Source organism: Protobothrops mucrosquamatus, unplaced genomic scaffold (genome assembly GCF_001527695.2).
Source record: "Protobothrops mucrosquamatus isolate PMUCROS unplaced genomic scaffold, P.Mucros_1.0 scaffold958, whole genome shotgun sequence".
Lineage (NCBI taxonomy): Eukaryota > Metazoa > Chordata > Lepidosauria > Squamata > Viperidae > Protobothrops > Protobothrops mucrosquamatus.
The window spans coordinates 430,094-440,470 of NW_015387202.1; the positions used below are offsets into that span (position 1 = coordinate 430,094).

The 10,377-nt window shown below is 37.6% G+C and overlaps 1 protein-coding gene across 1 annotated transcript in view; it reads left to right on the forward strand.

Annotated features, from left to right (window-relative positions):
• Positions 1 to 10,377, forward strand: part of NBEAL1 (neurobeachin like 1) — a 96,895-nt gene that overhangs the window by 57,580 nt on the left and 28,938 nt on the right. Inside the window, exons 23-31 of the mRNA XM_015819606.1 lie at positions 644 to 802; positions 1,400 to 1,559; positions 1,751 to 1,839; positions 3,610 to 4,161; positions 4,945 to 5,120; positions 6,723 to 6,876; positions 7,915 to 8,043; positions 9,320 to 9,625; positions 9,705 to 9,854. Of these exons, the coding sequence (XP_015675092.1) occupies positions 644 to 802; positions 1,400 to 1,559; positions 1,751 to 1,839; positions 3,610 to 4,161; positions 4,945 to 5,120; positions 6,723 to 6,876; positions 7,915 to 8,043; positions 9,320 to 9,625; positions 9,705 to 9,854 (1,875 nt within the window). The remainder of the gene's footprint in view (positions 1 to 643; positions 803 to 1,399; positions 1,560 to 1,750; positions 1,840 to 3,609; positions 4,162 to 4,944; positions 5,121 to 6,722; positions 6,877 to 7,914; positions 8,044 to 9,319; positions 9,626 to 9,704; positions 9,855 to 10,377) is intronic.

The following is a 10,377-nucleotide window of genomic DNA, read 5'->3' on the forward strand; positions in this document are numbered from 1 at the left end:
AGCCCATTTCTTATATGCCAGGTGGTTATTAGAAACTTGCAAGAATAAGTTGATTTGTGTGTGTGTGTGTGTGCGTATGTGTGTCCTCTTTTCTCCATCTCTTTTTCTTTTGTGCTGCAGTTTTTAGGCTGTAAGCCTAAGGAGAGGTAATTTCTTTTTATTGATTGATTGATTTAAAAGCTGCTCTGATAAGCCTTTCCAGATAATAATGTAATATATTAGAACAGAATAAAAATGTTCATGGAAAACATTGTTGGGAAGACTATGAGGTTATGTGAGGCTCCCCGAACGTTAACAAAATCCATCATTTTTTCCTGGTACTTTTTAAAATTATTTGAGCAGCCACGTATTTCTCTGTCTCCTGTTCTTGCAGATCTCTTTATCTCTGCTATAAGTATCTATGCAGAGGAGATTCAAAGTTCAGTTATATTCTGAATAAGCTGAAAAAATGACCCTTGTCTGAATAACTGGGGCAACTCTTAACAGGAGTTGTTGCTGTTTGCATTTTCAAGCATGCCTATATTTCAGATAAGTCACTGGTGACTAATGTTGTTGGAATGATATTGAATGTCAGGAATGACTTTGCATTCTAGATTCGTAGATGATCATCTCTGTGTGCCCTTTTTTTCTCTTTTCCCCCAAGCTGTATGGGATTCTAGACATGCTCTTCAACCTGCTTAACACCTGTCCAACCCGAGATCAGCTTTTCTTATTGCTTTTTGAGCCAGGAAATGCAGACATCCTTTATGCTCTTCTACTGAATCAGAGGTATTCCGATAGGCTACGAGAACTTGTGTTCAAGGTAAATTTTTTTTTTTTACATCTCTCCTAAAGTGATTGATAGTATTAGTAAGGTTGTGGATTTTATATGAAACATGGATTTTTTTGGAAGAAGGAACAAGGCATAACTCCTCTTTCAAATTACCTTGTATTAAGTTTAGGGAATTGACAAATACTTTTTCTTCTGGGAGATATTTGGACAATTGATAGAGAGATACCAATGTATCTTAAGTAGGTCCATGAGGTCAGGAAAGAAAGCTTAATCTGGCTTCCGTATGAGGATTGTGTTTCTGCATCTCATTTTCTAGCAAAATCACACACAATCTAATTCAGTTTTGTGATTTGCACATTCCGTTTCCTACATAGACATCATTTGGGCTACAATCATGGAAACAATTATTTTATACTGTGTAGTGTAACGTCCAGAAATCAACAGGGAAATAATAAAGAAGAGTTAAAAAAACAGAGTCACTTTTTCTATGAACGTCCATTTGAATTCTGTTTTTCCACTGAGGTCTTGCCTGCAGGTGGACCTTGCTTGGGGTAAACAAGCTACATAGGCACTGCAGAATTTTCAGTTTGTCCCCTGCTGAGAAGTTCATATATTTTTTTCTTGCAGATTGCAGAGCAGATGCTGAAATGCACTAAAGTTTATGAACGGAGCAAACAACGTATGAAACTCAGAGAAGTTGGCTATTCTGGACTGGGTCTGCTCCTGAATGAATCTCCACTTAGCACTTCTCTTATGAAGAACCTTTTCAACCAAATTCTGCATGCTGGTACTCAAATGTTTATTAGCTTTTCCACACAACACATGCCCAGTATAAGTGCTGTAAACTGTGCAAATAGCACAAATGTGGCTAGCTAGCAAAATAGCAAACATATATTGATAGCCATATTTTTGTGCTTTTATGGCATTTTGATATAAATGAATTTCTTTATTGTTGTAATCCATTTCTGTACTCTGCAGATCCAATTGTGAATTGCAAGGACTTTTTAGCTGTGGTGCACTTGGCTCACAGAGCAGATCTAAACGTAAGAGTGGCTGCCTGTCAAAAGGTTAGTCTCCTTGTGGGGAGGGCACATTAATACTAAATAGTGGTCAGCCTATTAATAGTCTGGAAAATAATTGTGGATTAGGATTTCTTAAATACTTAGTGAACTCTTCAGACCATTGCTCTTGTGGAGGTAACTGCAGAGTATAAGATGCAAGTACATCCATCTCCCTTAAATAATATGTCTATCTTCAATAATATTCCTGCTGATGGTGCACCCTGAGAGAAATTAGGATCTAATGGCTAGTGAGACAGCTAGTTCCATCAAAGTCATAAGAAGACAGTCTGCAAATCTATTATCAGAACACGGGATAGATGGGAACTCCTCTTCCTGTCCAAAACCAGGATAGGCCTTGGCAGTCACTGGCTTTCTTAACAGTTTTCATAGTTCTTGCAGTAAGATCTGCATTTTTAATGCTAACCCTATCTTTATATCTATAGAGAGGGAGATGTCTTTGAGGAAATAAGCAAGAACCACTGATATATAAACAAAGAGGGCTGAAACAGTCCTTAAATCCTGGGAAACAAGGTAGTATTGAGGCAGATTAGTTCAGACTGAATCTCCTGATTCACTGGGATATAAGAGGGATGGTAGGAAAAGCACAATCTGGCATGCAGGATTCCGTTATCAGATCTTCTGTCAATAAAATATAGTTTTAGTCTTCCTGTGCAGTTGTTTTTCCTGGTGTGGCCTATCCATAGGGCTGACAATATCTGGTTCCCTTCATCTGTTTTTCACAGCACAATGAACATAATCTGAGAAGAGCATTTTTCAGTAGCGCTCTGTGAGTTTTATATCTTTGGCATTCAGAGCTTTCATTTTTATGATGTCTATGTGTCCAGTATACAGAAATACATACTGAAATTAAATTTACTACTTTTGAAAAGAAAAATGTGGGCATTGTTTAAGAATTAAATAATTATGGAAAGGATTCTATAATTGGGCCTCTTCTTCATGCCCCTCTAACCCTAGCACCCTAATGTTCCCCATATCATTTCCTAAGGACATATCCTCATAAAGCAGCTTCCATCTCAGTCTTCTGTCAGCATTCTGATTCACCTGGAGAAGGAGCCTAAGGGAGGTTGGTAACTTGCACGTCTCTAATTATCCTGCTGCAAGGCCTCACCCTCCCATCTGGCCATGGGGCTCTGTGCTTCCATGGCCATTTCTGCTTTAGCTGCTGGAGAAAAAGCCATACTAGCAACCAGAGTCCGTCCATCCTTCCTTCCTCCCTCCCTCCCTCCCTCCCTTTCTCTCTCTCTGTCTGAGAGAGGAATAGCAACTTAGTGGAAAGCATTCTATGGTTTTGCTCTTCCTACTGGTAACATTTGCTTCTCCCTCTGCCCCCACCAGGCAATCCCTCTCCAACAGATGTAAGTCCTAGCTTCCCTGGTTCACCTTCCTTTTATTGCTCTTTCCTTAATTTCTAGAGTTCCTTTTCTTTAGAAGCTGTAGAAAGCATGCTGCTGGGAATATGGGAAAGAGCCCTAGCCAAACTGATGTAAAGTTAATAACAATCAATGCCCTATTCATCTAAATGGGGCTTTTCTAAAGATGGTTCTATTTAGCTTAGTACTTACAATGTACATGTTCATTTAACGCTTCCCTGGCTATTAAGTTAGTTTTAGTTTATAGGTCTAACAGAAAGAAGGATAAGTAGATGTATAAGAAACTGAGAACGTTATTTTATTTTATTTCATTCAGGAAACAAAAATAAATCTTAAAACACAAACCTTTTACAATGTATTGTATTTGAATCCATGTTTTCGGTAGCTTTTGCAAATCCTACATGCCCAACAAGATTCAGCACAACAGATTTCTCAGCAACTTGGGTGGCAGGAGACACTGTCTCGACTGTTCCTGAAAGAGCATGCTGATGTCAGGGATGGTGTGAGGGACACCAAAAGTGACTCTACTAAAGGAGATGACAAGCGTGCAAAAGACCATCAACAGTGTCATACTTCCAAGGCTGATGGGGAAGATGGTGCCAGTTTTGCATCTGTTAATGGTTCCTGTGATCAGTGGAGCTTAGAAGATGGCAAATCTGCGACAGTGACATCTGCGACATCCATGGGGGAGATGTCATTTAGACCTGAGGATCAGGAGGACTTGTGGCAGAAGAATCCTTCACATTTAAGCTTAGACCTCTCAAGTGTTGACTCTTATGAACTGGGTGAAAGTGGGAGCCAGATGGCTGATAGTCTGCCCAGCACCCCTTCCCCTATTGAGAATACAAAGACATTTTCTGGACAGCTTGACAAGGAACCAAATGCTGCAGAAGAGCTGGTTTTTGCTGCTGATCTTTCCTTATTTGAAGTTCATGAGGTACATGGCTAAAAGACCTCCTTGCTCGGTGGTTCTGATTTTTTAAAAAATAACATTAAACAGTAAGAATTCAGTGAGATATCCCCAGTGTACATAAATGCACACTTGATGCTCCTGCTTCTCTCTCAAGTCTGGCTGTTACCTCCATCTGGGCTGCTTGAGAGTGTAAGCAGACAAGTAGTTAGCCAGTTTCCAGATATGCATCTCTTGGAAGAGCCATGAATCCTCTTCTCTCCTGATATTTCAGAAATGCTTTGGTTGGAGCATTATGGTTTTTAATTTTAATTATATTTATACTGGCTTGATTGATGGTTGCCATCTAAGGTTACATTGTATAAGATGGGTGACGTGCATTTTTTCAACAAATTAATATGAATGAATGAATGAATGAAAGTGAATGAAAGGAATGATTGAATGAATGAATGAATGAATGAGAGATGCATCTTTCTTAGAACTGTCCATGCAAATTGCTCTGGGTGATTTATTTTCTTATTTTTAGTTTCTTGCACTTTGCACCTATTTTTAGGCTGCCCCTTTCAGTATGTTGCCTTTTCTTTGTTTAAAAAAAAACCAGTGTAAGATATGATTGTATAGTTTTCTGGGCCCCATCAGTCAAAAAAGCTGCCCATTATCATTTTAGAATCTGTAATACCAGCAGTTTTTAATATAAGCTGTGAATCTTTGTTACAAAGTAGAATTGATCTGCTCTTTATAAGTAAAATTAGGAAGATGTTTTTCAAAAATACTGTAATCTTTTAAAATGCATGTCTGTTTTTTTTCTAGGCATGCGAAGAAGATCTCCTTCAGCTTCTGACAGATATTTTGCTTTGTGTGATGTGGAAAGGCATCGAAAGATCAGATGATGCAGCTTGGACTGAGAAGGGTCAAGTTTTTTCTGCACTTACCAAATTGGGCATCTCTAATGAATTACTACGACCATCAGATGAAATTAAACTCAAGTAAGTCAAATTATTACTTTTTCAAAATTTGTTTTATGGAAAGAAAAAAGTGATAATGGAAAGCAGAAAAGAGAAATGATGTTAATGTGGCCTGAATTAACAGTATAAACACCACATATGTTATAAAATATTTAAAGAGAAGAAAAAAGGTGCTAAAAAGTTAGTCCATATTGCTCAAAAGTATCTTTATTGTCTCTTTTTTTAAAAATTGAGTCCGTCCTTACAGTATTCCGTAATGTAAATGGCACTTATTTCACAAATCAGTGGTATTTCCAATGTATTATAATTCTTACAGTTATCCCCATGTGCAAAATGATATGGCAATGGTATGACAAGTCAGACCATGTGAGTTAATGGTTCAGTTCTTGAATTGCATCAATAAGCAGAGATTTTTAACAAATCCATACTGAATAGTATTATTTGTTACTTGTTAGATACTGAGTATCTACAGTTAACAATACAGTTAACCCACTGCCCTGCTGTTTGTGGGTACTATGATGTTTATTCATCCTCAAATTCCATTTTGAGCCCTGAGTTCTGTGCAAGATGGTCCAAATATTCAGAGATTGAATGTCCAAAAGAGGGTCTTACCTCTTTGTGAGAAGGGCCCAATGTACACACGCAAAATAATTTTACGTATATTAACTGCATTTAAGTTCAACAAAAATTAGCTTCTTGTATATTCACAAATCAGACATTCTAGACCCAGAAACTGAGTAAATAGTGAATACTGATTTGATTTGCTTCCTTCCATTTCCTATTGAAAGGCATGCTAACTAAAAAGCTTTTTAAATTCTTACCTTTTATTGAACAAATGCAGAATTTCAGACACGGCAGTGATAGCAGGACCAAAATGCCCACATAGCAGGTGTTTATATAACTTAAAGAGCACAATATCCACTTTCCTCTGTCAGCCCATGCGAGTTCTTCCCACTTGGAGAATCACCAGAATGTGATTATTCACTTTTTGGGGGTATGCAAGGCAAAAATGGAATGGGTAAAAATCTATTTATGTATTTATTTATTTTTTATTAAATTTATTTGTCATCCATCTTGCTGTGGGGCTACTCTGAGTGACCTACAACAATAGAATAAAAATTATAAAAAATGTAAATATAACAATAAAACATAATGAAAGTACAGCAACATGAATCAAAAGATGGGCGAGGAGGGAGCCGGAGACATGGGATGAGGTTGGAGGTCTGCTATTATCCTAGTAGCCACCTCCAGTATGGTACCCCCATGTTGGGTCCCAAGGGCAACTGGCAGAGCCAGGTGTTCAGGCTTGTACAAAAAGACAGGAGGATAGGGGCTTTTTGGCTCGACAAGAGCAGCCCTTTAAAACAATGGGACTTTCTCATGGGAACTCTTCTGTTTGACAATCCAGAGTAATTCATTTGAAAATTAAGGTAGAACATAACTTTGTGTAACATCCGAGAACATAACTAGACTATTTCACAGAATATAATTTCTTGGTTTGCAGTGGCAAAAGCTAGATAATAACAATGTTGGGTTTAGTTCTGTTTTCCTGCTGCCTTTCCATCAGTAACTAACATTCACAAAAGTTGCTTATTTGGTGCCACCTCTTTCTCTTTAACTTAGTTTGCTAGAGAAGATGCTGGAGTGGGCAGTCACTGACACAAGAGAAGCCAAATCCCTCCCAGTGTATGCTGAAAATGCTTTCCGGCTCTTGTTCATTGTTCAGGATTTCCTGCAAGCAGAAGGTCTTGTGAATTCAAGACTCTGGACAGAAAAGGTCAGTATGAAACTATATGGCAAGAGCTTTGGAAACATGTTATCAGGTGCCATTGCTTAGTACATTTTCATCCTCTTTGAAAATACAAGAAATTGATTTAAACAGCTACATTTAAATCTACATGGATTTGCCCCCAAATATTGTTGGAGTATTTGGTAAATTCTCTAAGAATATTTTTTTCCAAATTTAATTGTTAAATGTAAGTTTTAAAAACTTTAGAATTAATCAAGAAATACATTTTAAGGTTTAATCAAAGATTCTGCGAGGAAGAAATGAACAAACAGTGATAACAAATGTTGCTGTTTGGCAATTTCTATTCTCTGCTTGACATTTACCTTCCACTTACAAAGCTTCTGTGAAATGAACAGTTGAATTACTTCACCAGTATTCTTTTCTCAGTTTTTCCCCTTCCTCCTTTTTAGGTGACAGTGTTGTCCATAAGTAGACCTGACTATGTCAGTTATGCTCTGTCTGTGCAAGTCAGTCTTGATTTGTTGTGATTATCCAGACAAATCCATACAGCTTTCATGGCAACATTTTTGGAAGTGATTTACCATTGCTTCCTTCTTAGGGGTAAGGAAGAGCAATTGACTCCAAAGTCACCCAATGATTTTCCATTATGGATAGTCCCTGCCCAATAATACTGTACTCACTGCTTTATCACATTGGCTTCTGCTTTATGACACTGTGTGACTCTTCACCTTCGAACATTTAACCAGGTGTGGGAAAAAAATAAGGATCACTTTTCCCTAGCAAGGGTTTAACATAAAAAAATATTTTCCAACTCTTCCGATCATCAACAAATGATAGTAAAATCTATCAAAATCCTCCCATTGTCAAATAATCAGACTTCGGTCATTCTAATTCTATAGTAGTTTTCATCAATCATTATATAGTTTTAATTGTGAGAGAATAGAAAATGTTTAAAAGAACGTAATTGAACATTATATTTTCTTGTGTCCTGGGCAATGCATTTAATCTTCCACAGTTTACAGTCTGACCTTTTTTTGTCTTAATTCTGGATTTAATTTTGCACAGCTTTTGGAAGAACTGGTGACCCTCATGGATACTTTGTCAATCTGGTACTCTTCTGGCCTAGAAAACGTGAAGCTGTATCAAGTACAAATCCAGCTGCTTCTTGGATTCATTGGACAAGATAATTTACAGGTGTGTTCCATTATTGAAGGTTTCTGTGCACAAATATGATAAAGTTTGATTTTCTTTTGCAAAGAAATATGTTCTGTCAAATTTGGGGTGTGAACATCTTTACTTTACTTTTTCCCCATTAATACACCAATAAAAGATAACTTTGGTACTTGGATGGATTTAAAGTATAATTGATCAATGTATAAATGTATGAGAATGTCTAAATACAATTTGGGAAAAAGTAACAGCTTCTGCTTTCTCTGATTAGAATATGTTATTGTATAAACTGTGGTCCCATTCTTTTGTTTAGGCCACTGATTTGTTTCAGATGGTAAATGTCCTTTATATTAATTCCATCTATCTGTGGAGAAATTGTGAATGCGAGCTTCATCACAATAATTTCTTCATAATAAATCATAGTTTATCATTAGTTTAGAACACAGGTGTCAAACTCGATCGCGTCATGTAACCTATCGTGACATATCACGAGATTTTTTGTCTTTGCAGAGCTGGGGTGGGTGTGGCCTGCATGTGACGCATCTGGCCCATGGGCCGCCAGTTCGACACCCCTGATTTAGAATGTCATTTTTTAGCCTAACGTGCTTAGAGAGACTTTGAAAGGATTCAGGAAGAAGCTGTATATATTTCTGAGACTTCTTGAAAGAAGGCTTGAATATAAATATAAATAAATAAACAATAAATACATTATATGGTGAGCATATGCTAATAATCAATATATAATTTGGATGCACTAATAAATGCTTTTGATATGTCTAATTTTATTGAGTTGTGCTTACATGGTTATCATAATAACAACTAATAAGACCTGAGCCAACCGAAAGTCAGGAATATGTGTGCAGTGCTTTGAGTTATAAAGAGAAAAGGCAAATGTGGATTCTCTCCTTATGTAATAATTTGCTTCCTGCTAAGCTTCCTGCTTTACTTAATTTATCTTGGGACAATGATATCAAATGGGAACCAACAAACTGCAAAACAAACATCAGCCTCAAATACTACCTGAAGTTTCAGTAATGCCTCTAGAGCACAGAAATGCCCTTGGAAAGGCTTCAGCGCAGTGAGTGTCTTGTGATTGGTTACAACCACCATCAAAAACATTTCATTAGAGTCCCTTTAGTGTGCTCTCAAAATTTCAAATCTGGCCCAGGACCCCAAAATGTATGAGATTTGAAGAGATGCAAGTGGAGAATTGAAATACTTTTTGGGGAAAATGTATACCTGTAACTTGTTATTTATATTGGTCGACTGTCGTTTTTCTTCCTGTTTGCCCCTGCTCCAGATTTGTGCAATGGCTGCAGCCAAGCTCAACACCCTTCTTCAGACCAAAGTGCTTGACAACCAAGCGGAATCCTGTTATCTGCTGGGAAAACTGGAGGGCATCCTGAGCAGATCAATCCAAGAAAAGACTGAAACTTACTCCTTCCTGATCCCTCTAGTTCGAACTCTTATTTCCAAAATATATGACCTTCTGTTCATGAACTTGCACTTGCCTTCCTTGCCTTCTACTAATGGAAGCCCTTCCTTTTTTGAGGACTTCCAGGACTATTGTAGAACTGATGAATGGCAAGCTTACATCGATAAATATGTAAGTTGTGATTTCTTAAAATGCTTTTTCTCTCCAAAAAAGGGAGTGTGTTTTAAACTTCTTACCCTTTATGAACTAGATTACCCCTAATATGAAGCAGTACGAGCTCAGCATTTTCAGTGATGACAATGAACGTATGGCGCTCTATTGGAAGGATTGCTTTGAGGCCCTCATGGTCAACATCCATAAACGGGAACGAGAGAGAGGAGAAAGCAAGCTCAAATTTCAGGTAAAATCTGAGTGACTTTTTCAGGAGTTTGCCTGAGCAAGAAAATCATGTGAGGATGGCAGTACAGGTAGTCCTTAACTTACAACCACAATTGATGCCAGAATTTATGTTGCTAAATGAGAAATTTGTTAAGTGAGTTTTGCCCCATTTTATGATTTTTCTTGCCATATTTGTTAAGTGAATCGCTTGTTAAATTAGTAACACGGTTGTTAAGTGAATCTGGCTTCCCCATTGACCTTGCTTGTCAGAAGGTCGCAAAATATGATCACATGACCCTGGGACACTTCAACCGTCATAAATATGAGCCAGTTGTCAAGCGTCTGAATGTAAATCGCGTGGCCATGGGGAGGCTGCAAAAGTCGTAAGAGTGAAAAATGGTCATAAGTCACTTTTTTTGGTGCCATTGTAACTTTGAACAGTCACTAAACAAACTGTTGTAAATCGAGGACTGCCTGCATTTTAAGACTGGATTCTGTAGGACACGGTGCCAACCATTTATCTTTGACAGTGAAGGGACAGAACT